General features: G+C 48.5%; 1 protein-coding gene across 6 annotated transcripts in view; it reads left to right on the forward strand.

Annotated features, from left to right (window-relative positions):
- Positions 1–25,770, forward strand: part of PRDM11 (PR/SET domain 11) — an 82,217-nt gene that overhangs the window by 47,426 nt on the left and 9,021 nt on the right. For 5 of the 6 annotated variants that reach the window (XM_016146811.2, XM_016146812.2, XM_016146810.2 and 2 more), the window contains 2 exons: positions 9,812–9,879; positions 24,804–24,991. In XM_016146811.2, coding sequence (XP_016002297.2) covers positions 9,812–9,879; positions 24,804–24,991 — 256 coding nt within the window. Of the gene's footprint in view, positions 1–9,811; positions 9,880–13,816; positions 14,239–17,249; positions 19,446–24,803; positions 24,992–25,770 lie in introns of those variants that run through there. The other variant, XM_016146815.2, reaches the window with a different exon arrangement.

The raw sequence follows: 25,770 nt of genomic DNA on the forward strand, positions 1-25,770 counted from the left end.
TTCACAACTAATTGTGGAGCCAGCACTTCAAACCAAAGCTCAAGCTGTTACTCTCCAGCCCTGGACATGAATGTCTAAATGAACTTGGTCTTGTCTACTTGTATGGAAACCTCCTGTTTCTCTAGGGAATTCTTTTCAAGCCCATGGTATAAGAAGATTGTTTCCTTTTCGTTGTTGTTGTTGTTGTTGTTGTTGTTGTTGTTGTTGTTTTGTCTGGTTGCTGCTGATGAATATTTGGCAGATTTTATTTTTTAACGGCTTAACTGAGATATGTCACATACCATACACTTCACCCATTATGTAATTATGTAATTTAATGGTATAGTCATAGGTATGTGCAGCCATCACCAGTCAATTTTAGAACCTTTTCATCACCTCAAGAAGAATCTCTGTCCTTTAGCTGTCACCCCACCTCGTCCCCTCCCCCTCCCTCTCTAAGCCCTAGGCAACCACTAATCTACTTTCTGTCTTTATAGACTTCTCTGTGCTGGATATTTCATAGGAATGAGATCATATAGTATGTGACTGGCTTCTGTCACTTAGCTTAATGTTTGCAAGGTTCATCCATGTTGTAGCATGCATCGTTTTTTATGGCCGACTAATATTCCCTTGCATGGATATACCACATTTGGTTTATCCATTCAACCATTGATGGATAGTTGGATTGTTTCACCTTTTAGCTATAATGAATAATGCTGCTTTAAACATTCGTGTACAAGTTTCCGTGCAGGCATATGTTTTCATTTCTCTTGGGTATATACCTAGGAGTGGAATTTCTGGGTAACTCTTATGTTTAATCGAGGATCTACAGACTGTTTTCCAGAGCAGCTGGACCATTTTACATTCCCGCCAATAATGTATAAGGGCTCTGATTTCCCCACAGCCTTGCCGACATTTGTTATCTGCCTTTTTGATTCTAGCTGTCCTAGTGGGTGTGAAGCAGTGTCTTCACTTCATCCTCGTGGGTAGAAAGTGGTTTTGTGGATCTTTGGTTTTTTTCCTCTGCTTTTTTTTCTACCTTATATTTATTTCCCTGGCTACTGGGGGAGAGCCACCCATGATGAATGCACAGGTTGTCTATTGAACAGCTCATATCAGCCCTGTCAAATGCTTTCCCTGCCATGCTGATCTGGAAGACCCTTCAAATCTGTAGCGTGGTATTGAAGGTTTGTTTCTATTTTCTCTCCAGTCACGGGCCCATTTGAATTTGCATTTTTGCTGGCTCCCAGATGGGCAGAATCTCCTATCCTTGCCCCGACACCCTTCATGTAAAGCATAACTAAGAGACAGGGTTCGTTCTTGCCCCAGGGCCCACTTCACCGGCTTCACCAGCAGCCAGATTCATTGCTAAGAAGAGTGAGGCCATGTGTGTGCAGAGCAGAGGGTGGTTGGTTCTGAGACTGGCTCCGAGTCCTGGTAGAACACGCGGACTTGGGAAGGGAAGAGCTGTCTGAGATGGTTAACTAGGCTCTGGACTCAGACTTTCCTACCACTTGTGGTAAAAGTGTGTCTTTGAGCAAATCACTCGTTCTTTCTGAGCTCTAGTTTTCGCATCCACAAAGTGGGTTGCCCAGTCTACTGGAACATAGAGGGTTATCATGAGCCTTCATGCTTGTTGCACATCTGGTGCATAGCAGGTGCTGAGCCGATCACAGCCAGCGTTATTATCTCCTTAGCTTCACATGGGGTTCAAGAAAGGCTGAGATTTGTGAGTAGAATTACAGAATGGGAAAGCTGGATGCAGAATTTGGGATTGTATGTAAACATGCCTCCTTCACCAGGTCTCCAGGGCTTTATTGAAATTTGATAGGAGATAGATTTAAATGATAAAAGGAAGTACCAATTCCATTATCAGTTAAAGGGGAGGGGAAGAGTTCCATAATAGTTTTTGAGAATTTTCGAGTCACCTAGCAAGTTATATATCAATAGTCAAAAATATGCCACACACATTTTGAGGAACCCCTTTCCCGTGCTGAATTCTGTCTGTGGACACCAGGTTAGGAAACCAGGCCCGAATCATCTCAGAGGCCCCCTTCCAACTTAAGTGTTCTTCACTCTATGTTTCTGGGCATAGCAGAGCCCAGAGTTCAAGTTCATGTTCAGGCTGGCCTCTTTATCTGTCTGCATTTCCATTTGCTGGACTGGGAAGTAGCTGGAGAACAGAGGTGATGCTCTCTGCCTCCTAGGGTTCTGGGAGGAGCTCAGAGATGTGATGTGTGAAAGCACTTTGTCACTTATGCATGGCTTCATGAATCATTTTTGTAACTGCTTTGCTCTAAGAGGAGGTACAGGGCTGAAAATCAAAATGCTTTATGGATTCAATGGGCTCCTGGAAAGTTACAAGCAAATCGGGTTTTTGAAAATCCTGTCTCCTGGTTATGTCACCATTTAGGGGAGCCTAACAGTGAACCGTTGGTCGCAGCAGACAGTCTGTCTCAAAGCATAATATTCCTCCCTATTAAATGCCAATCATCATGTAGCAAATTTGCTTGAACCAGAGGAAAAGCTGGACATTCAGAGAGGATTCCAGGACATTCCTGGTTGATTCTGACAAGATCATTAGAAGAGAGTTTGTAGATTAGGTTCCTCACTCTCAGGGTACTTAAGAGTATGGGCTGCACTGACGGGGACCTGAGTATGAACTCCAGATTCCCCAGCATTTCCTCTGTGGCCTCAGGAAGTTACCTAATAGCCTTAAAACTCAGTTTCCTAATCCTTAAAATGGGTATAATAATAATAGCTACTTCATGGAGTTGTGAAAATTCATGAGATGGTATTTCATAGTACTTGGCACCCCTGAAATTGCTCTATGAAAGGCAACTGTTGATGTCTTATTACTGATGCTTTTATTAATTATTACCATGGTCAGAAATAGCATTTGGGTAACCCAGGGGGCCAAAACTCATGCATTCATATTATTTTCTGAGGATCTGTCCACGTGGAAGCATACAATCTTAGTTTTGGACAGACTTTTAGAGGTACTTTAGGACTGGTTTGCCCTCAGTGAGGAAATTCATTCTTCTGCCTTCCGGATAGAGAAGCATCCAGCTGCCACTCAAGTTCTCCTAGTAACAAGAAGCTCACCTCAAAAGGCTGCTCATTCTATTGTAAGACTGGTCTGCATGTTAGAACATGCATCTTAGGACTGTTCTGCATGCGTTTCCCTTGTGTGGAGTTCAGGCTTGTGTTTTTTAAAGTGCATGCTGGTCCTGGTCCCGCCTCCTCTAGGCGGAGGTCCTTCTCACATCTGCTGATGGCTCTGCTTTCTCTGACCTCTTCCTCTCCAGGCTAAGGGACCCCTATTATCATGCTGATCAACCTTCTCTGGTTGGGCCCAGGTTATCAAAGTCCTCGCATCACAGTGCTCAGAGCTTAGGCTGGTCCCAGAAATGCTAAGCTCAGAGGGGCCAAGTTGTTGACCTCGAAGGAGAAGGTGAGGGAGGGCTCCGAGAGGTCAGGCTTCTGCAGGTTTGGTCCTGAGCATCTGCCTTTGGCTGGCCAGGACCATCTCAGTCCCAGGACTGGAAGCCTGTATCCTGCTCTCTACTTAGGGTAGCCCGGGCCCATCGGTGACGTGTGACATGGTCACATGCCCAGCCTGATCCTACCTGTTCCCTCTGCCTAGAACACCCTTGCTCTCCTTTTTTCAAAGACCTCAGGTTAGATTTTTACATCGCCCAAGAAGGTCTTTAACCTACTACTAGAAACAGGGCTCCAGCTCAGAGTGCTCATATTCCAGAACTCTCATATTCTCAGAATCCCCCAGTGCAGTGCTATTCACAGGATATCACAGTGCCTTCTTCACATCCCCCTCAACTGTCAGTTTCATGAAAGCAAAGACATTCTCTCCCTGGATCAACATTTTATCCCCAGAGCCTGTCACTATAGCTGCTTCCTCAGTGATAATTTGAGAAAAATTCTCATTGGTGGGAAAGATAAACCAAGAAATATCCCTCAGCTAATCCCTAGATTGGAATGAGGTCTTAGGTCCTCCTATGTCCCCCACAGCTCCCACTCAGGCCGCTGCCCAGTTGAAGGTATAAAAAAAGCTGATTACAGCAACCCAGTGTTGACCCACGAAACTCCCAGTGCTCAGAATTAATCATAACTAACATTTGGTCCCTTCATGAATAATCACAATCATGATCACAATGGTAATAGCAACCATTTGTTGAGTGCCCTCCACATCAGTCATTACAGCAGTGTTGCAAGGTTGGTTTTTACTCCATTTTACAGATGAGGAAACTGAGGCATGGCCAATAAAGTTACCTCCCAAGGCCACTCGCTCATAAGTGATGAAGCTGAGACTCTAGCCACTTCCTCTGGCTCCATGGCTCTTGTCACCCACTAGGTGCTTCTGCTACTGGCTTCAAGGTCTCCAGATGCTTCTCTTTTCCCCCAGGAGACAGAGGAGCAATCAGAAATGATACTGTAGGGTGATTAGGACTGGTGTTATGATAAGGGACAGGGTTCTGTGAGATTTCAGGGGCGGGTCCTTGAAGACTAGAGAATCATCTGGAGAGACTGCCCGGGATGGAAAGCCTGGGCCGCGTGCGTTCTCTTTCTATCTGAGAGTTTTACACCACAAGGCAGTGTAGTCTCGTTGACAAATAAAACAAAAGCCTCATCCCGCTTGGCTCTTTCCTCCTCTCTAAAGGTAGTTGGAGTCGAGAGTTTGACATGTATCTCCCAGATTGTCTAAGCACATATAAACACAGGCATAGTGTGGTGCTGGTAAATGCCAAATAACTTGCCGGTGGTAGCACGGAATGTATATGCCAATTTCTTGGGTGCAAATGCTCCCACCATGGCTGACTTCAAGCTACTGAATGAGCAGTTGGCAAGACATATACAGTAGTGACCATTACATAGTATTTCTACTGTACAGGCAGATACAATAGATTCTAGTACCTTCAGGAACATAGATAATAGTAAAATGTAGTGAAATTACTAGGAAGTGGTAATCTTTGAGTATTTATTACCTTTTTAAAAATACAACTTGTTGAATTATAAGTTTATATAATTTAATTTTTAATAACAGCTGGGTTTAACAACTGGTTCACAAAATTCCAGAAATTTTATGATCGTCTCTCGTTAGCCAGTACAAGCCAGCCCCAGCATACCACTCATTTCCTTTTTACTAAAATAGTAACACTCTATACACTTTTTTTTATTAACTTGCTTTTTCCTTAAAAGATTCTTTATTCAGTAATTCTTTCATTCAGCCAATATTGTACTACATGCCATGCTCTGTGTTGGGAACTGGGCCAGGCCACTGCTTTAATGCATCAATTAAAATACATGTGCTTTGCCTTCATTAGCTGTGGTCTAGTGAGGGAGTTTCCAAATCTACAAGTAGATAAACTCCATTAATAACAAAAATGTACTCTGTAACTTGGTCTGTAAAAAAGATATACTAGGATGTGTCATAGAAATAATGCCGAGTCGGGGACAGGCGTGTGGAGGTCAGAGTGTGGTAGGGGAGAAACTACTTCGAGTTCAGGTCAGGAAAAGCTTCTTCTGAGGAGGTGACAGAAACTGAGACCCAGAAGGAGAGACCAGCCATGGGACATTTAGTGGGAAAAGGGTTCAAAAGGATATATTCACTGGGATGCCATTTCTGTAAACTTTACAAACGTGTAAACTAGTTCTGTACATTGTTTTTAGTGAAAATGGGGAGGCTCCCTGCCAGCTTCAGGATGGTGGTTACCCGTGGAGGGAGGGATTGCAGGAGGATGAGTTGGAGGCAGAGATGGTCTTCAGCTACATCTTGGTATTTTCTTGAAGCAAGAAGAGGGAGGAGTCTGGATCAAATATGGCTAGTGGTAATTTTTGTTGTCTCTAGCTGATGGGTACCAGGCTATTGGCTCCATTATTTATAATTTCTGGATGCTTAAAATGTGATTATTCATGATTATTATTTTTTTTTTAAAAGAGTCAGGTAAAAGAGGTTGTAGGCAGTGATCCAGACCAGTGTGAGGATTCACTCTCAGATCACCGTGGCTCCAGAAGAGTATAAGGCAGAGAGAGGCCAGGAGAAGTTTGGGAAGCAGCCAATGACCAGGTCCTGTGGGCCTTGAAGGCTGTGACCCCGAGTATGAGTTTTATTGGAAGTGCAGTGGATGCCATCTGGTAGGTGACATGATCTGGTTTACGCCGAAAAAAGATTCCTCTGGCTGCTTAGAAGAAAATTAATGGAGAGTTAAGAATGACATCAGGGAGGTTAGTTAGGATCTCTCATAGTTGTCCAGAAGAGAACTGATGATGGCTTAGACCAGGGTGGAAGCAAGAAATTGTGGAGAGAGGAGCAGTTTTGAAATCTGACTTGGAAGACTTGCTGAGGGATTAGATATTGGGGGGTTGAGAGAAAGAAGGATGAAGGGTAACTTCTTTTTTTAAAACAGCAGTTTTATTGAGATATAATTCACATACCATATAGTGCACACATTTAAAGTACGTTACTCAATGGTTTTGGGTAGGGGTGACTGTCTTTTTGAAACCCGAGTGGATGGCAGTTTCTAATACTGTGCTGGGGGAAATGAGAGAGGTACAGCTTTAGGGGTGAGGCCCAAAGTAAGTTTGAGATGCCCATGAGACATCGGGGGGCGGGAGGAGGATGTCATGTGGGAAATTCGATATTCACATGTGGGGCATAAAATAAAAATTTGTGAGTAATGAACAAATTGAGAGTATTGGAATGGATGTGAATATCCAGAGAAAGAGTATAGGTAAAGAAAGTGTGTGAAGGAAGGAAACTTAACTTTGGGTGGCAAACACACAACGCAATATACCTATGACATATTATTGAACTATATGCTTGAAACCTGTATAATTTTATTAACCAATGTCAACCCATACATTTAATTAAAAATTAAAATTAAAATGGAAGAATTAAAAAAATAAAATTGTGTGTGGAGGGGACAAGGGGGCTTGTCATCCAGATGGATTGAGAGTTCATGCTTTGAGTCCAAGCCCACTCTACCAACAAACCTATTGCAAGAAGAGACAGACAGACGGAGGAGCAGGGGGCGGGTACGGTGAGAGAGAGAGAAGAGAAAGTGGACACAAAAGTTAAAGCAAAGACCCATAGGACTCTAGTCTACAGCAGGAAGAGGTGACCATGACTTTTAGCTCCTGTACGGCAATATGAAAAAAAAGTGCCCCATGTCAGGTGGAAAATGAAACTAGGCTGACTGCTTAAAACAAGAAAGAGAGAAAGAGAAAGAAACACATGGGCAGACAGACTCCTCCACATGATGAGCCTCCAGACCAAATCTCCAAAACAAATGGAGAAAATTAATGTTAAAAAGACAGCCTTCAAAAGTCAATTACAAATGAATTCACTTTAATTAAAATAAAAATAGTAGAGTATTCTAAAAATGGATTTTAAAAAAACATTTAGGATCCATATGAGGAATAGGTTTGACTGTGAGTAACTGAGATTCAAAATAACAGTGGCTCAAGTAATATCGGAATTATGCTTTCTTTTATAAATACATTCTAGGCCTGGTGGGGTGGATTTGCTCCACTAAGTCCTCAGGGAACCAAGCTCAATCCAGCTCATCACTATCTCAATGCTTGGGTTATCCTCAGAGTCCAAGTTGGTAGCTAGAGTTCCAGCCATCACATCTGCATTCCAGGCAGCAGAATGGTAGAAGGCGTGCATCAGCAGTCTTCTGAAGAAGTTTTCAGGAAGCTAACAAATGACACTTTGACCTACGTCCTATTGGCCAGAACTTAGCTAGAGAGAACTCCAAGAAATGTATTCTGTTATTAGAGGTAGCCAGTTGCCCAGTTATAACTCAGGGGCTCTGTTACAAAACCTAATATTGTAACAGGAGATTTTATATAAATGGAATCAAATGGAAGCCAGCCATTGTCTTGCTGCTTTCACTCAGCACAATTATTTTGAGATTTGTCCATATCGAGGTGTGTACCAAAGATGCTCAACATCATTAGTCATCAGAGAAATGCAAATACAACCACAATGAGATACTGCTTCAGACCTATAAGAATGGCTAAAATAAAAATGGCAGTCTATGCCAAGGCAAGGATGTGAACCAGCTGGAATTCTTATACCCAGCTGGTGGGAATGTAAAATGGTGCAAAATACGAATATTTTTGTGTAAAATATTCACTTTAGAAAACAGTTAAGCAGTTTCTTAAAAGTTAAACATGATCTAGCCATTTTACTTCTAGGTATTTTTCCAAGTGAAATTAACACATACGTATCTATACAAAGATTTATAAGTGCATTCCTTTAGCAGCTTTACTTATAATAGTCAAAAACTAGACACAACCCAAATGTCCGTCAATAAGTAGATAGAAAAACAAATTGTGGCACGTCCAAACAATAGAATATTACTCATCAATACAAAGTAGTGAACTATGATACACACATGGACACAAATCTCAGAATAATTATGCTGAATGAAAGAAGCAAGACAAACTGGCTTCCATTTGATTCCATTTATATAAAATCCCAGAAAATACAAAGTAATAGAAAATAGGTCACCGGTTGCTTGTAGACTGGGGATGGGAGGCATGAAGAGAGGCTGGAGGAAGAGATCGGGCACAAGGGGTCTCTTGGGGGTAATAGATATGTTTGTTATCTTGTTTGTGATGACAGGTGTATATATTTGTCAAAACTTATCAAATGGTACAACATATGTCAATTGTACTTCAATAAAGCTGTCAGAAAAGGATAAAAAAGGAATGAGACATTATGAAACAAAAAGAGGCAGAATAAGAAAAGGTGGATGTGAAAAAGAACCAATTAAAAATTTTGGGAGTGAAAAATATTCATTATGTTAAAAGTACTCATTAAAGAGAGAGGAAAAGAAAGGAAGATCCTCTACAGATGGACAAACTCTGGACTGGGTAAAGTCAAAGAGAGAATTAGCGAATTGAAAGAGAGTTCTGAGACATTTTCCCAGAGCACTGCTCAGAAAGAGAAAGAGAAAAATATGAAAGGGTAGTTAAAAGACACAGAGAATAGATTGAACTACACACATATATATTTAATAGAAATGCTACAAGAGGATACTGGTGAAAATGACTGAGAAGCTGTATTCAAAAGCATAACAGCTGAGAATTTTCTAGAATTTAAGAGATATAAGTCCTCATCAAGTAATGCACTTGTCAAGGAATGAGGAGAATTAAAGTATGTTTCTACTTCAAAATCACGTAGTGAAACTGCAGAAAATCAAGAATAAAGAGAATGTCTTAAAATTTACCATAGACAGATTATCTACAAAAGAACAATATTAGACTAGCAGTAGATTGCCTCCAAACCTATGGTAATCTTTTTAGCAATCTTCAAAGCACTGAAAGAAAATCAAACTTCTAGGCAGATATTTAACCTGCCTAGAATTCCATACCCAGCTGAACTTTGATTCATGAGTGATGATGAAATAATAACAGTTTTACAGAAGACCCAGGGGCCCAGCCCCAACACTGAGGCTCTTGAATGTTTAGAGACTAGGAAGAGGAGGAGCCCTTTCAGATCACATACACCTAGTGATCCGGTGCTGGCGCCTCTGTCTTCCACAGTAAAGAGAGAAAGGGGAAAGACTGGATTTTACTGTTGTTGCAATGTGAGGCTTATTGGCTATGTTGCCGGGTCTTCCATCGAGACAGCGGAGGGAGATGGAATTCCTAGCCCCAGCTTGGGTTTCAGCCTGAGGGCAAAAAGAAGGTTCTGTGCAGTAGCAGATGGAGGCAGGCCCCGTGCCCTGATTTGAGGAGCAGCCCAGGGACATGAGAGCCTCTTCTAGGGTGGCCCATTCTAGACACTCTCTCTGTCTTCCAGATTGTGGACAAGAACAACCGCTACAAGTCCATAGATGGGTCAGATGAAAGTAAAGCCAACTGGATGAGGTGAGTCCCGCTCTCTGCCGATTTCCGGGGAGCCCAAGGGAGCATGCTGGGCCTATGGGGTCTCCTGTGGTGGAGGCTGCTGAAGGCCCCAGGACTGCTGTTTGCAGGGTTTGGGGTGTGTCTAGCTCTGAGGAATCCTCTAGCACCCCCAGCCTTCCATCAGGGAGCTCTGGAGAAGGCCTGTGACCAGGCCAACAGGTTGCGGGAGACCCCTAAGACTGTGTGTATTTCTCATTGTGCCCCTGTCTCCTGGCAGTATTCCCACACTGGGGCAAGGTTTGTCCCTCCACTCAGGACTGTGACACCTTTCATAGGGCAGAATCCTGCTGGGCCTCGTGCAGGACGCACCCCAATGTAGCCACAGCAGTTGTTTAAATGGAGAGAGATGCTTCTGGCACAGTCTAGCTGTTTCAGTGGTGCTTTCAGCCAGGCATAAGTACTTTTGAGATTGGTTTTAATGTGGTCTAGAGTTTGGGACAGAAGTTTGCACCAGAAAGATCCTTCATGGCCAGCCAAGGAGAGCAGGAGACTGGCCCAGGGTTGCCCAGAGTCAGCTGAGCTGAGGCTGCAGCCTTGAAGGCTTCCCTTTCGGTTCTGTGCTGCTGACCTGGGCAGTGTGCTGGGGCCCTGCCCAGGGGTGTCTGTGGGTGGGTGTGGGAGCTCACACTTGCCTTACTACCTTCTTGGCGGCCTGTCTCTGGGACTCTGGAGCGGTGATGGGGGTTCGGATCTGGATTGGGAGGAAAGGGAGGCCTCGATGGCTGGACCCAGGGGGCACAGCTGCACCGTGGATCAGGCCCTCTGTGAGCATGCGTGCAGTCCCACATCCCATGTGGGCTGAGGACATGTGGGTGGAGGAGAGATTTTGCTTGGAGGGAGGGCAGTTAGGGACTTTCTAAGAGGAAGTTGCTGTATTTAAACTCTGAGACTTTCCAATAAGTGAGGAGAAGTTGGTTTGAGGTGAGGAGGCCGTGATGATGTCTTCTTTTCCCTTCCCTGTGGCCTCATTGCCCACCTGAGCTCCTACCTGAGAGCCTCTGACCAATGGGGCTGCAGTTTACTCTCCAGAACACTTTAAGATTCATCATCTTTGTTGTTAGGGCAGCTGTTCTCATTGCCACTTAACGGGTACAGAAATGGAGGCACCGAGGCACGGGCAGCCCTTGCCTTGTTTGGTGGGGATGGCACCCCACCAAACACATAATCCGGCCAGCCATGCTGGGAGAGTGACTCCAGGAAGACCATCCATCCTCCTAACTGCCTTCTTCTCCCCAACCACTGGGTGCGGGTCCGCTCAGCACGTGCAGCTCACCACCCATGACTGAGCACCTACTGGGAGTCACAGCCTGAGCTGGGCACCCTCGATGGGTCAGCCCGGCCTGGCCCTGCCTTCCCAGCGCTCCCAGGGCTCACACCTTCCACCATGGAAATTGCTGTTTCTGATGAATGGAGACACTGACGAGGTGCTCCAAGGGCCCAGATGGAAGAGGAGGGGGCCTTGGAGCAGAGGCCCAGGGTCTTGTTTGAGGGCACTGTGAGCAGAGACACAGAAGTGGGGACCAGGCGTCTGGCAGGCCATCGGATAGGCTGAACGGCCCAGACCCCTGGCTTGTGCTCCTGTTCTCTGTTACTGCAGCCTGGCTCTAGGCAAACAAGGAGAGTATGTCTGAGGGCATTCTGATGGCAGGCCTCTCCGCATTGTCACTTTCAAGGCTCCAGAAGCTTTGGTGGGTAGAGCTGATTCTGGTCCACTTTTCTACCCATCTCGGATCTTTCAGCTTGGGGACAGTGGTTTACCACAGTCCAAAGATGGGCATTCATCATCTGAACTAAGTGAGCGATCATCTGGCACGCAGAGATTCTGACTTACGTGGCTTGAGATTGAGCCCGGGGTATTGGTGTCTTTTAAATCTGATTCTGGCGCACCACCAGTGTGGAGAACCACTGCTCTATGCCGATTTTCACGCTGCAGTGGTAAACTGAGGCCCAGAGCAGGGCAAGGTCATGTACTCAGGGGCAGAGCCATCTCTGGACTTCTGGGCTAGTGTTCTTTCTGCTTGTGCACACGGGACCAGGAAAAGCATGGCTTCCTGGGCCTTGAGTGGGGTGGGTTCTGCTGCCGCTACCTTGCCAGCATGGGACCTGTCCTGTTCCTGCTTCAGCCCCCATTCTGACCCAAGATGATGCCAGGGTACTCACAGCTGCTGGACGCTCATCTCATTAAAGCCTCAAGGACTGGGTTGGGGCTGGTCATGTGGTCCGTTGCCTTGGAGGTGCCCCTCTGGTGGTAGTTGGAGGGGAAAGTCAGTTTAGAAACTCGCCTTTCTCTTTAAAGTACAGCTCTTTCTTATCTGCAGACACCTTCACTTGCACCGTCACAGCCTGGGGTCTTGTGGATGATTGAATGGAGTCAGTTTCTTCCAAAAATAAATGATGGGCTGGGAAGAGAACGGGCACCCACACAGTGAGCATTGACTTTATCTTAGTGAGCCCTGTGCTCGGTGCTCTGCATTCGTGAACATGGTAGTCGATGACCAGGGGCTGTTGTGCCCCCTGGGGGCGGTTGGCAATGCCTTCAGACACATTTGGTTGTCACAACACTGCAGGTAGATGCTACCGGGTTCTCTTGGGCAGAAGCCAAGGATGCTGATAAACCTCCTGTACTGCCCAGGACATGCCCCTCCCCGACTAACGAAGAATTTTTTAGTCCCAAATGTCAATAGTGGTGAGATTGAGACGCCCCTGCGTGCAGTCCTCCTGGAAGCCACCCTCGTTTTACAGACATGGGTTTGCAGAGGAGGCTTGGCCTGTAGTCCTGGGTCTGAGTGTAAAGTCCAGGCCTCGGCCTTGCTCTCCTGCCTCCTGGGCTGAGGGGTTCCGGGTGGGGGGTGGGGAGGAGGCGAGAGCTGAAGGGTCTTCGTGCCCCTGGATTCCGCTGCAGTTTTGGCAGAAGCCAGAGGAGCGATTCGGTCCTAGGTCACTCTCCACACCCTGGGTTTCTCTCTCTGGTGGACCTTTTGGCACTTGTTAAGTGTAGACAGAACCACACTGTGGAGAGACCGAGTTCCAGAGCCTGAGCAGGGACCATGCCAGAGATGGGGAAGGGCCACGCTGTCCCCTTGTCTGGGACCCCTGGCTGCTCTATGCAGATGGAAGCTCAGGTCTTTCCCAGTCTCCATCAAAGTGGAACTTGTCTCCCAGTGGGCACTCATGGGCTTCTCACATTCTCCCCAAGAGCTGCCAAAAGGCCACAGCACAGCAGCCTACGCCAAAAAGGAGCTGCTGCCGGCCAGCGCTCCAGTTGGAGGGGAGCCTGCACACGCCCCGAGGTGGGCGCTTGGTGAGGACAGAGAAGAGAGCCATGGGACAGAATAAGCTCTCTGTGACCATACCCTGCTTCCGGGCGTCACCATCGAGGCCACACACCACGAAAGGCCACTGTGAATAGTCTCCCTGTTTAACTGTTTCCCCCCGAGCCATTGACAGAAGCAATGGCCTCGTCCTAACCCCAGCAAGCATCTTTTGTTCCTGTTGAGGGCTTTCAAGCTCTTTTGCATCCTGGTGCTTTTCCCTCCTTAGTGACAGTCCCCGGGTCGGGGTCGGTAGGGTGGTTCTTCCTGCTCTGGACCGGGAGCCCAGGCTGGGAGAGGCCGAGTGAACTGCCCTGATGGCACCGCCAGTCAGAGGCCAGGCAGGGCCTGACCCCCGAGGCGGCGGCCTCGGTCCAATGCCACCGTCCGCGCGCGCCGCCTCGCACCCCGCCCCCCGAGGGGTGGTGGAAAGGACCTCTCAGTAGGAAGAGGGTGTGGTGGTGGCGTGTGGGCAAGGGTGCCCCAGCGCCTCCTGGCTCCCCGGCTGGGGGCCGGCATTAGGAAGGAGGACCACCCGAACCGAGGGTCATTTACCCAATTGTGCTTTGTGGGATATTCAACCCAAGGAATGTGGCGCCCCTGGCCGAGCGTAAGCGGAAGCCCAAGTTCTCCAAGGAGGAGCTGGACATTCTGGTCACCGAGGTGACCCACCACGAAGCAGTTCTCTTTGGGAGGGAGACCATGCGGCTGTCCCATGCCGACAGGGACAAGATTTGGGAAGGCATAGCTCGGAAAATCACCTCCGTCAGCCAGGTCCCCCGCTCCGTCAAGGACATTAAGCACAGATGGGATGACATGAAACGGAGGACCAAGGACAAGCTGGCCTTCATGCAGCAGTCCCTGTCGGGCCCCGGGGCTGGGGGCAGGGGCCCCGCCGTCATGCTCACTGCCCGCGAGAGGGCCATCGAGTCGGCGCTGCTCACCGCCCGCTCGGGGCGCGGCTTCCCCCGGGGAGAACTGGACGGCACGGACAGCCCTTCGACCAGCTGTGAGTACCGCCTGTCTCCCCTCCCCGGGCCCTTCCTACCCGCGCGCCGGCCTCCTCCTTGGCCGGTTCCCATCCACTCGCCTTCTCCTCCTCTCCCGTCCCTCTCTGTCTTGCCCGTCTTTCCATTCTTCCCTCCGTGTCCCACTCTGTCTTCTCCACCCCTTTCCGTCCATTCATTCTAGAATATTTCCTGAACACTGTGCCAGGAGTTGTGCTGGGAGCTGGGAAGGCAGAGTTGTGTATACAACCTACACCGGCCCCGCTCTTGGGGAGTTCCTAGGCTCGTGGGAATCGACATACTTTAAGTAAATAATTGTGCAAGGAAATGTGTAATAAAAGAATGAGGACCAGTACAAGGAGTCCCGAGGGCCGACTGCATGGGCGTGCGACCCATGCCATCGCTTGGGGCCCTGAGCTCACAAGGGCCCCACACGGGCTTAAATGCTCAGCTGTTCCCTTCCCCAAAACTCATGATAGTTTTTGAACAAAGCGCCCTGCACTTTCATGTTGCATTTGGCGCTGCAAATGATGCAGCAGCCCTGTCTGAGAGCAAGCTGCGGTGGAACAGGCTCTCCACGGGGGGCTGGGGAAGGCTCTCTGGAGAGAGACAAGTGAACTGAGATGCAAAGGGTGAGTAAGAGTTAACCAGGCTTGAGGCTGCATGAGGCGCAGAGGAGGGGAGGGGAGCGGAGAGCGCCTCGCAGGCCGAGAACAGCATGTACAAGGCCCCGCATCAGGAAGGCGCTTGGCACGTTCCAGGAACAGAGAGGAGCCGGGGAAGCCCAATGGAGCAGGCGAGGAGGAGGGGGCGTGAGAGGAAGCCAGCCAAGTCATCAGGGCCCAGGCCACAGAAAGATCCATTAGTCCTCTCTCTGTCTATTCCTAACGTCTTTATTTCTGTGTTGTTTTCTGCACTCCTGTGCCAGGCCGCCGCCTCCTGCCTCTTCGCGCTCTGCCTCTCGCGCTCTCTAGGATCTCGCTCTCTGTGCCCACGTTGTCCCCTCCCATTCACACTGCCCCCATAGCACTAGTTTTCCTCTTTCCCCTCTGCTTCCTGTGTCTCAGGACAGACTTTGATGCTGGACCTCCCGGCCCAGTCCTGTATAGTTCTAAGCTGGGGCTACAGTTCTAGTCGGGCTCACCAGAAGGGGGAGCAATCGAGGCCCTTCTGTGCTGGGGCTGCATCCGCTTCGGTTCTGCTTCTGCACACGCTCGCCCCTCACCCTCAGCCCACAGTCCCAACTGGAGGCCATCTGGCCTCTGAGAGAGACCGAGCAGGGCAGGAGGGCTCCAGGGAAGCCGGCCGCTGGCCAGCCCGGAGGACCGTGGTTCACAAAGACTCGGCCTTCCCTTCCAGGCCCCTTGCCACTGGGATCTGCTAATTTCCTGTTTGGCCAGGGCTCCTGACAGGTGGCCATACAGACTCAGATTTTTAGGACTGGGAAGGAACGTGGAGACTGTCTAGTCTGACTTCCTTGCTACCCAGATGAGGAGGCATCTTAGCTCCAGAAACAGAGGTGGCCCCAGAACCAAGGCTCGAACCCAGGCTCCTAGTGTATCATTGTTCTGCTAAATTTCAGGACGATTCCACCCATTTATGAGAAAAAGAAGGAGGCCCAGCACCCAGTGAAGTCTGTTCCCTAAATACTGCCCCGCTCACTTTTCCATCTCTCCGGGACCAAAGGTAATGAGGTTAGCAAATGTGACCCAGGCTGGGCAGGGGGCCCAGGATCCTCCACCGCCGGCTGGGCCAGCCCCCCCTTTCCTTCCCCGCTAGTCGGCCAGCTGCTACAGCACTTGGCCAGGGGCGTGGTGGAAAGAGGCCCTGGAAAGGAGGGACCGGCATCACCTCAGCCCTGTTTGCTCCTTCCATCCCTGCCATTCCAGGATGGGTATCCCCAATTTAAGGAGGATGGCTCCTATCCCACCAGGAAGGGTCTCAAGGCATTAGGCCCAAGTGAGATCATGGGCCCCTTGGGAGGCACTGGGCCAGGGCCAGATGAAGCTGTCTGTTCTCCCATCACCTCCCTGGAGATAGTTTTGAATTCAGCCTCTCAGGAATAGGCAGAGATGGTGTGCCTGTCGGTAGGGTCAGCTGGTATATTTTTACTTTCTTCCATGGGGATCAGCTTATATCTCTTGATCACAAGGTTGCTGAGACCTGTATGTGCAGGGTCTGGGCCTCTCCATGCAACTGACTGCAAGTAACTGCCTGATGGGCCCTCCATGCCATCAGGCACTCCTGGGTGGGAGCAATACATCTGTCCAGGAAGCCCATCTTGTGGGACCGCAGGGGGCCTGTCAGGGCTGGTTGCAGAGGTACATGCCCTTCGCAGCTCTGTCTGGGTTTCCGTTCTGGCACCATCCCTTGCCTCTCCTCTCCCCAGCCTGTCAATGAATGTCAGCCCCACTCCCTCATTCCCCAGCAGGGACTAAAAGTCGCAGATTCCAGCACGGCCACAAGGTGGCCCCAAACAACTCGGAAATGGCCCCGAGGAGGCTGGAACTCAGAGCATCACGGTTCCTTTGGGCAGGTGTCCCTCATTCTTGCCAAGTGCTTTCGCATCTGTTCTCTGTGTCGTCTTCTTAATAACCCTGCTAGGTGGGCAAGTCGTTGGGGAGGTAGACAGAGCAGTGATTATCTTTGCTTTGCAGAAACTGAGTCACAGATGAAGAGAGTGATTGGGGTTGACATGCTGTCACTGACATCTCCAAGTCCCTTGACCTGGGGGCTCTCCCACACTAGACTGCCACTGTCCCCATGAAAGACAGTTGACCTGGGCATTGCTCATGCTCAAACCGCTCCCCAGGGGTGCCTGGCCCACACACCTCAAGGATTTGGGGAGCAGGTGTTTCTTCATGGGTGCGTGGGCAGTGGGCTTGCGTCAAACTAAGCTGAAGGGTGGCGGGGAGGGGGATGCTAGGGTACTTGTGGAGGGTGGATCCAAGTCCACAGTGCCCGCTTTCTCCCCATTGTAATCGTTTGCCCTTCTTTGTTTCTGTCCTCCAAGATGATGAAGATGAGGAGGCGCCTGGGCCCTCAAGGCAGCCTCTGCGGGTGCCGCTGCAGCGGTCACTGGAAGAAGAGGCCCGCCTGGCCAGGCCTACCCTTCTCCGCTCATCCTCCTCTTCGGACCAGTCTGAGACAGTGGGCCCCAAGCCAGAGACCCTGCACCGGCCCTCGCCCCAGGCCCAGGCCACCTGCAGGATCCCTCGGTCGCACCCCAGCTCGTCCGGCACGGGCCTGGACTGGCAGCTCCTCCATGCCCACGCCCAGCAGACTGAGCTATTCCAGCAGTTCTGCCAGGAGCTGGTGACCGTGCATCGGGACATGGCGAACAGCATGCACATGATAGGTCGGGCTATGGCCGACCTGACCAGCCGTGTCAGTCAGATGTGCCAGACGCTGACAGAGATCCGGGATGGGGTTCAGGCATCTCAGCAGGGGCCAGCCGGGGCAGCCCCCATGGGCTCTACCCACCAGGCCGAGGCTCCCCCACTGGAGCCCCCACAGGCTCCCCCAGCACCAGCCCCAGCTCCCGCACGGACTACCAGGTCTCGGAAGAGAAAGCACAATTTCTAACCTGACCAGTCTGCACTAGGAGGAAGAGAGATGGAGGAGGGGTGTCTGGCCTTGAGACAGGAGCCAGTCTCTCATGTCCAGGACCAACGTAGGATACTAGGGGGGCTGTCATCCCCTCACCGAGTGCAGCTTGGCTGCCCTGTGCTCTAACAGAGCATATATTCAGGCCCACTCTCTCATCTTTGGCAGATGCTCAAGATGCAGGAAAGAATCCCTGCTTGATGCTTGCTTGGCCTGGAAGGTCAGCCTCCTCTTGGTCTGCACTCCATGGCAACAGGTCTTGCAGGGAAGGTGGTACCAAGCGTGGGGAGCATCCAAATAGAACCCTGCTTTCCATCCTCAGGGCTGCTGCATAAGCCTCCTAGGCCCTGATTCTGCTGCTTTTGGAGGGGACGAGGCCTGAGGATGGGCAGGTGGAGCTCAGCCCTTCCAGGAGGGCTCTGTTCCTCCCTCCCCCAGGGCTCTGACCCTGGCGGGTGGTACCCCTGCCTTGGCCTTCTGCTTGCCCTACTGTGTGCCTGTGCTCAGCTGCTGTGCTTGCCTTTTGTGGAATGGGGAGAAGAATGGGATGATGTCGGAGGAAGGAGAAGACTACCTTACCTGGCATTCTTAGTGAGAGCACTGGATGCTTTTCCCTGCACTTACAGGTGGGCGATCTCAATGGGTTCTCAGGACAGCCGAGAGGCAGCCAAGGCAGGTATTATTATCCTCATGATTGCCATCATCATCTGCATTTCATAGATGACAAGTGACACAGCAGTTAGTGAAGGGGACAGGACTGTAGGCCAGGTCTGTGGATTTTTCCAGCTTTCCTGTGGGAGGCTAGATCTGGAATTGGGTGGGGTGTTTGCTCCTTTCCTGCCCCTGCCTCAGCTCTCCTGGGTATCGGGGGATGGGGCAGCAGCGACACTTAGAAGGTGAATCCCCCATCCCGCCCTGGCACAAAGACTGACAGCCAATGTTTGGGGGTAGGCAGGGCCCCAGTCTTGGGACCCAGAAGGAGACCCCTCCTCTGGCTTCAAAAAGAACCCAGAGCCCAGGTTCCAGCATGCCTCGCCTCTGCTTGCCTTGGCTGCAATGCATTTGCGTCGGCTACACAGACCTGTAGCTCCCGTGTTTCATTGCGGAGTGTGGGGAGAGTGCTGGGTTCTTAGAGTTAGGGAGGGAGGTGAGGGGCGGCGGATGCAAGCTTAGCGCTGACATGGGTGCAGCTCAGCTCTGTGTCCTCTTTGCTTCCTGGCCTAAGGCTCGCCCTGGCAGAGATTCTCATACCCCAGCCCTCCACCCTCCCACGCCTACTCCCGGAGCCATGGAGGGGCTGGGAGGACTGCCATACCCAGTGCCATTCCTGGAGTGCTGCTTCTAAACCCAGACCAAGCTTTGTCCCTCATAGGGAGACTAGAAGGGCAACCGCAGTGTCCTTATGGCCTTGGCTTCACGTCCCCATTCTGTGGTTCTTTGGGGGTTCCTGCTCCCCCAAAATGAACACTCCCCTGTCCGACAGCCCAGTGGCTTGATTATTGCCTGTCATTGCCCTGCCCTCCGATGCTGGAATCAGATTGCCTGCCCAAGTATTTTTGTTAAGATGGCAATAAAAAGAAATTGATCTCACACTTGGAACACACCCAGTCTCCAGGATCTTTCTTTGGTGTATGTTCTTTCTTCGCTTCCCGTGAAAACCTCAAGGTCCTCAAAGCAGGGGTTAAATGACCGAGGGAAAGCATGCTAGTGAGAGGGACTCCAGTGCCCCTGGCATTTCCCAGATGCCGTGAGCTCTCAGATGCCCTGTATTCGGCACCTTGCTAGGTCCTTTGAGGAAAAGAAAGGGAGTGATGGGCTGAGACAAAGCATCCGCATATGAAACTGTTCGGCTATACTTAATTTCTCTTCTCATGAAAAATGAGGTATTGCTAAATGAATTTTTCCTTTTGTTCCCCAAAAATAAATTAGGGGTCCTGGAAAAAAAAAAATCACCATTTCTGGCAGAAGACTCATGAAGGGTCAGAGACTATCTATTTGCCATGTACCTCAGGGACTACCCTGAGGCATGAGCCTTTTTTTGGACACCTCCCCACTGATCCAGGTATCTGTCTGTCACAGGCAAGGCCTTGCCCATCTAGATCTGAGACTTCTCAAGGTAACTGAAGCCACTTCCTCTGACTCCTCTTGGAGTCTCGGCAGAGAGGGGTCCTCCTAACAGGTGCATTGCCCTGGCTTACTGCCAGTCACACAGAGAGGTTCTCCTAAGCAGGTGATCCCCAAGTCCAGACAAGGGATTTATCCCCTTTCTGGAAGGTTCCAGCCTCTCTTTACCTCTTGGAATCTAGGTCATCCTTTCGCATTCTTGGCCAAAAAATCAAGATTCCAATTTCCAGGAGATGCGCAATGCTGTGAAACTGGGCATGGGGTCTTTACCATCTAAGAGGAGGTGCTAAGAGTGACAGGCTGGCCTCTCCCTCTGGTCCAGAGGAGGAAGGGGCCAAGTTGGATGCAAAGGGGACAGAGAGATGAAAAGACTGGTCAGCTTTGGATGGAAAAGATTTCAGGTTCTTTTTCTTAGCTTCAGTGGGGATTGTGGGACTAGCAAGTCAAAACAGGAAGGTGAAATGGGGCCAGTGGATGGAAATAAATGGGCAGCCAATTTCAGCCTGAGAGAGGGAATCCCTTCTGGGAGTCTGAGGCCTCCAGCCTCACAGAGGGCTGGCTGGGTGCTGCATGACCCAAAGACCCTCCCAGCCTGGAGATCTAAATGCATGTGGGAACAGAGTCTAGCCCTTCCTTGGTCAGCCTTTTCCCATTTCTGCCTCTGTGACTGGTGCAGCTTCCTTTTCATTGGAGGCATACCCACCGAGCAGGAGTACCTAAGCCTGGGCCTCATCTGTCCCTTACAAGAAAATGGATGCCATGTGAGTTGTTTTCTCTCAAATTGGAAGTGGTAGTCATTTCCTGACCCAGCTAGAAAATATGGTGCGCATGATACAACACAGCGGGTAAGGTCTGAGAAGTGTTGCTTTTGTGTCTGTCTATCCAGTACCCAAAGTTAGCAAAGAGTTCAGGATAAAAATAATCCATTCTCGTCATGCAAGGTTCCGTCCATGACACACCCCTCACCATTACCACACACCCCTTGATCGCTTCAAAGGTCCCCAGCTCTGTGGCTCTGATTTGAAACACTATCAAATGAGCACTAATCCTGCAGAACAGCCTGTGCTAGGCATCTTCCACCCGCCTTCTGACCTCTCCAACAAGGTAGTGACCTGGAGGCTCAGTAAAGAGATAGCTGGAAGCCATCTGTGCCAGAGAGGACTCTTGCTTACCTGCAGCCATGGAATGGGACAGGCATGGTTCGTAAAGGGATTGTCCTGCGGAGACGGAAGGGTCTGGGAGTGGATCAAGCCATTGAGTGTTACTGTGAAATACTCGGAAGGGCGTACCTGATGGAAGGTGCAGTAGGTGGCGTTGAGACATTAGCCGGCTCCACTTTGCTTTGGAAGTATTATATAGTAAACATCTGCTTGGGGGAATGGTCTGTTATGTTATTCACTGAGAGTTGCCATATGTATCATGTTTCAAATGCCAAGTTTCAAAACAACCGAATACAATCAGATGCTGAACAAATTCTGATCTGTCTTTGAAGCTACTTTGTGGTGGATACAAAGATTTGGGGTTCTCTTCCTAAATATTGATTCTCATTGGGTAGAAAAACACCAGGAGGCGGAAAGGGAAATTGCCTTTTAAACCATCTGACGTATTTTAGAATTTGCTCTGTAGGACAAATCCGTGGTAGTTACGTGTTCCTCACAGTTTTTCTTTTAAAGTTGCCATGGAAAATAATTCTAGTCTTTAGAGCTTGATGGCTGTTTAGAAACTAAAAAAAGAGAACCATATTCTTTCCTCGTGTTCTGTGATGCAGGTGATCCTTGTGAGGAAAAAGATGAATGGTTTGCCTTCCGTATCTGGGGGTAGGAAAGTTTGGATCTTCCTAAGTTCCATTCAATGTTGACTGCAAGGTGGATGAATTTTGGATATCAAGTCCAAGACTCATGTTAAATCGAGGACTGGAAAATATTATGCACGTTCAGAAAACAACTCAGATATGGAGAAAAGGCACACTCCTGAAACTAGAGTTTAGATTGGGAAGTATTAATTTGGAAGACTTATCTGGGCCAGGGATCTTCTTTTCCTTTTCCCTGAATTCTGTTAATAATAGATGTCTGGGTGTCAGAGGTCACAGTTTTCACAGTTCAGGGAGATCAGCCCTTTTGCCAGATGTTGACGAGAACACAGATGTGTTAGGGCAAAGATGTGGGCATCTAAGATGTGGACAAAAGATGTGGGCATCGCAATGCCCGAAATCTTGCACATCCCACACCCTCCTGGTGGAGCTCATGCCTCGCTTCTCTCAGATGGGTGAAGCAGCCAAAGCCAGTGTTTGTTTTTCCATCTTTCTTGTTTTTCCCACCCGCCATCTGGGGTCTGTGCTACATCCTGTTGCCACAATGGATTGGCCCCTGAGCTTGAGTGGTCGCCATGTAAGGTCACCTCCTCCAGGGCTGAGCAGAGCCGAGTAGTGCACAGGGGGCTGCCCAGAGCAGAAGGGGCAGGATGTATGTGAGGGGTGCTATGCCTGGGGCTCCAACGAATGTAGATTTGCAATGCTCCTGGTTGCTGTGACTGCCACCCCTGCCACCCCACCCTGTAGTCAATGTTCATCTTACCATTTTTGGGGGGGAGTGGGAATGGAACTAACAGTAATAATTGCTTATTAAGGGAAACTTGGAAAGTACAGAAAATTACAAAGAAGTCGACCCATCTGTAATGGAGAATCACTGGCATAAAAACATTGGTATATTTCCTTCAAGTAGATTATTGAGGCTCGTTTTTAAAGCATATTTGGAACCATAGTATAAATAGATTTCAGATCTATTGTTCTCACTCTGCATTATATCGGGACCATTTTTTCAGATCATAAAAGAGCCTTTGAAAACATTTTTTTTAAGAGCTGAATAACATTCCATAGTATAAATGTATTATGGTTTATTACATCATTTCTCTAATATTAGCTATTGAGATTTTTTTGCTTTTGCACTATTATAAACAGTATACGGGCAGGCAGCGTGGTGGTATGCAGAGTTCGCGTACTTGGCCCGCATCTTAGTCTCTTTTTTTTTAATTTTTCAAAATTGTGATAAAATACACATAAAATTCACCATTTTAACCATATTTAAATACAGTTCATTGGCGCTAAGCACATTCACGTTGTCGTGCAACCGTCACCCCCATCCTTCTCCAGAACTCTTTTCGTCTTCCCCAGCTGAAACCGCACCCATTAAACACTAACTCCCCCTTACCCGCCCCCCGTACCCCAGCCCCCGGCACCCGCCACTCTACTTTCTCTCTATGAATATGCCTGTTCATATAAGTAAGTACCTCATATGAGTGGATCCTACAGTATCTTGTTTCATGACTAGTTTATTTCACTTAGTATGTGTCTTCAAGGTTCGTTCATGTAGCATATATCAGAATTCCCTTCTTTTGATGGCCGAATAATATTCCATTGTAATGTATATACCACGTTTTGTTTACCCAATTCATCCATTAATGAATACTTGGGTTGCTTCCACCTTCTGACCATTGTGAATAATGCTGCTATGAACACAGTGTTCTAATACTTGTTCGAGTCTATATTGCCAATTGTTTCCCAAGGGGCTGTGCCAGTTTATTCACCACCATGAGTTTGGAGACCCTTTTTTCGCCACCTTTACAAATAAAGATATTATCGTTAAGAACAATCTGTGCCAATGACACAATGTGCTACTTTGTGTTTCTTTTCTTATTAGTGATGCCGAATACTTTTCATGTATGTGTTCATTATCCATATGGATTTTTTTTTTTCTGTGAATTACTGTTTTCCCTAGGCTGCTCCATATATAATTCTTTGGACTACCCCAGTCCGACAGACTTTGATTTCTTCCCTGGCTTTTGAGACAAATCATAGCATAAGGAAAAATAGTTTATTTTTTTACTTCAAATTTCCTAAATGCTGTGTAGTACGGAACCCTGAAATTCCAAATAATTTCGTCTTGCCCTTTTGATATGTACGCCTTCCCTTCTCTGCAGATGTTATGTTATCTCACCTTTTGGACTGTTAAAATTGTCCTTTCTGGGAGAACGGGTGAAGGCAGCAGATTCCGAGGGTTTGACAGAACTTTAAAGGTTATCTGGGTATTGCCGAGTCGGTTCGTTCCATGTCCGCACAGGAGCAATGAGTTCTAGTGGGAAAACCAAAGATTTTAAAGCTCCATCTCCCTTTTTTTTTTTTTTAAGCTGGGCGACCTTGGACAAATCACTTAGCCTCCCTGAGCCTCAGTTTCCTTACCTTAAAATAATTTAGATTAACGAGTGGTTGCTAACCATTCTCTTGCCTTTACTTACTATCTTCTTCTGTTCCCATTGGAATCTTACATTAAAAAATGTTGATCTTTAGCATTTATTAATTGATCTCTTGGTCACCCTTTTCACGTGGATTATTTCTACTTTGTCTTTGAAATACCGAAAACAGTTTAAGGACCCTACCACCATCAGAGGCCTACGGGTGTCAGGACCGCTGTGGTTAAAAGTTAGTGGACAGTAGATGAGATGATCTATCAGTTTTGCAATCACCTTTTATCTGGTGTTGAATCTTATATTTAGCAGAACCTGGGAGGGAGGCAGGGAGATAGCCTCTTCTAATCTCTGAAAGCAAAGATTCTTAAAGGTTTAGAGACTTGCTCAAGGTCACACAAAACAGTGCTATTGAGACAAGGGACTGGCTCTAGCTGGTGTTCCCTTCCTCAGCAGAACAGCTTGCCCTGTAGACTTTCACACATGCCCATGTGCTTGTGGACTTTTAACCACTACCCCTATGAATACCGTGTCCAGCACCAGCAGGCACTCGCCAAGGTGTGGCCCGTGCATTCTCACCTGTCCCCCTCGCCCCCAGGTACGTGGTCATCTCCCGGGAGGAGAGGGAGCAGAACCTGCTGGCGTTCCAGCACAGCGAGCACATCTACTTCCGGGCGTGCCGGGACATCCGGCCTGGGGAGCGGCTTCGGGTCTGGTACAGCGAGGACTATATGAAGCGCCTACACAGCATGTCCCAGGAAACCATCCACCGAAATCTGACCAGAGGTGAGTGAGTGCCCACACTCAAGGTGAGGGCCACACCAGCCACTGCTGAGCCCCAAGGGAGGCCAGGAATGCAATGGGGAGACCCAGAGGGACTCAGGTGAACAGATGGTCCAGGTTTGAGCAGCAGCTCTGGGCAGGGACTTGGCCACCACAGCATGTTCTGCTCCCTGAGAGATGGGCTCCCAAACCCTGTTACAGGTATTTCAGAGTATTACGGGGAGACAAGTCACCAAAGCCAAGTACATAAGTTTAATCAAAATTGATTCTATTTTCCCCCTCCAATTGATGGAAAGATGTTATAAACTGCCACTGCAATAATAATAAACAGCTGCAATAATAGGTAACATTTACTAAGGACTTAATATGTGTTAAGCAGATGTTCTGCTGTATCACTTGTAATCATGACAACAGTAGCACCTGCCAAGTACCTGTGCTAAGAGAATTAGCTGGGTGATATACATAACACATGTAGAGCGATGTCTACCTTGACCTGTGTGCCCTCAATAGTAGACTTTTAATACTAACGATCCCATGTGGATTATTATCTTCATCTTACAAATGTAGACAGTGAGCATCAGGTAAATCCAGTGACTCACCCAGGATCCATGGCTAGGAAGGGCAGAGGTTGGTTTCTAAGACACATCTGTCTGAGTTCAAGGTCTAAGCTCTCACCTACAATGTTATATGGCCTCCCAGACAAAACTAGTTTCTTCCTTGCTTCTTGGTCTCATTCCTGAAAGTCCTAATGGCATGATGTGAAAGAACAATATCTATTAGAA

This window comes from Rousettus aegyptiacus, unplaced genomic scaffold, assembly GCF_014176215.1.
Source record: "Rousettus aegyptiacus isolate mRouAeg1 unplaced genomic scaffold, mRouAeg1.p scaffold_m13_p_5, whole genome shotgun sequence".
Lineage (NCBI taxonomy): Eukaryota > Metazoa > Chordata > Mammalia > Chiroptera > Pteropodidae > Rousettus > Rousettus aegyptiacus.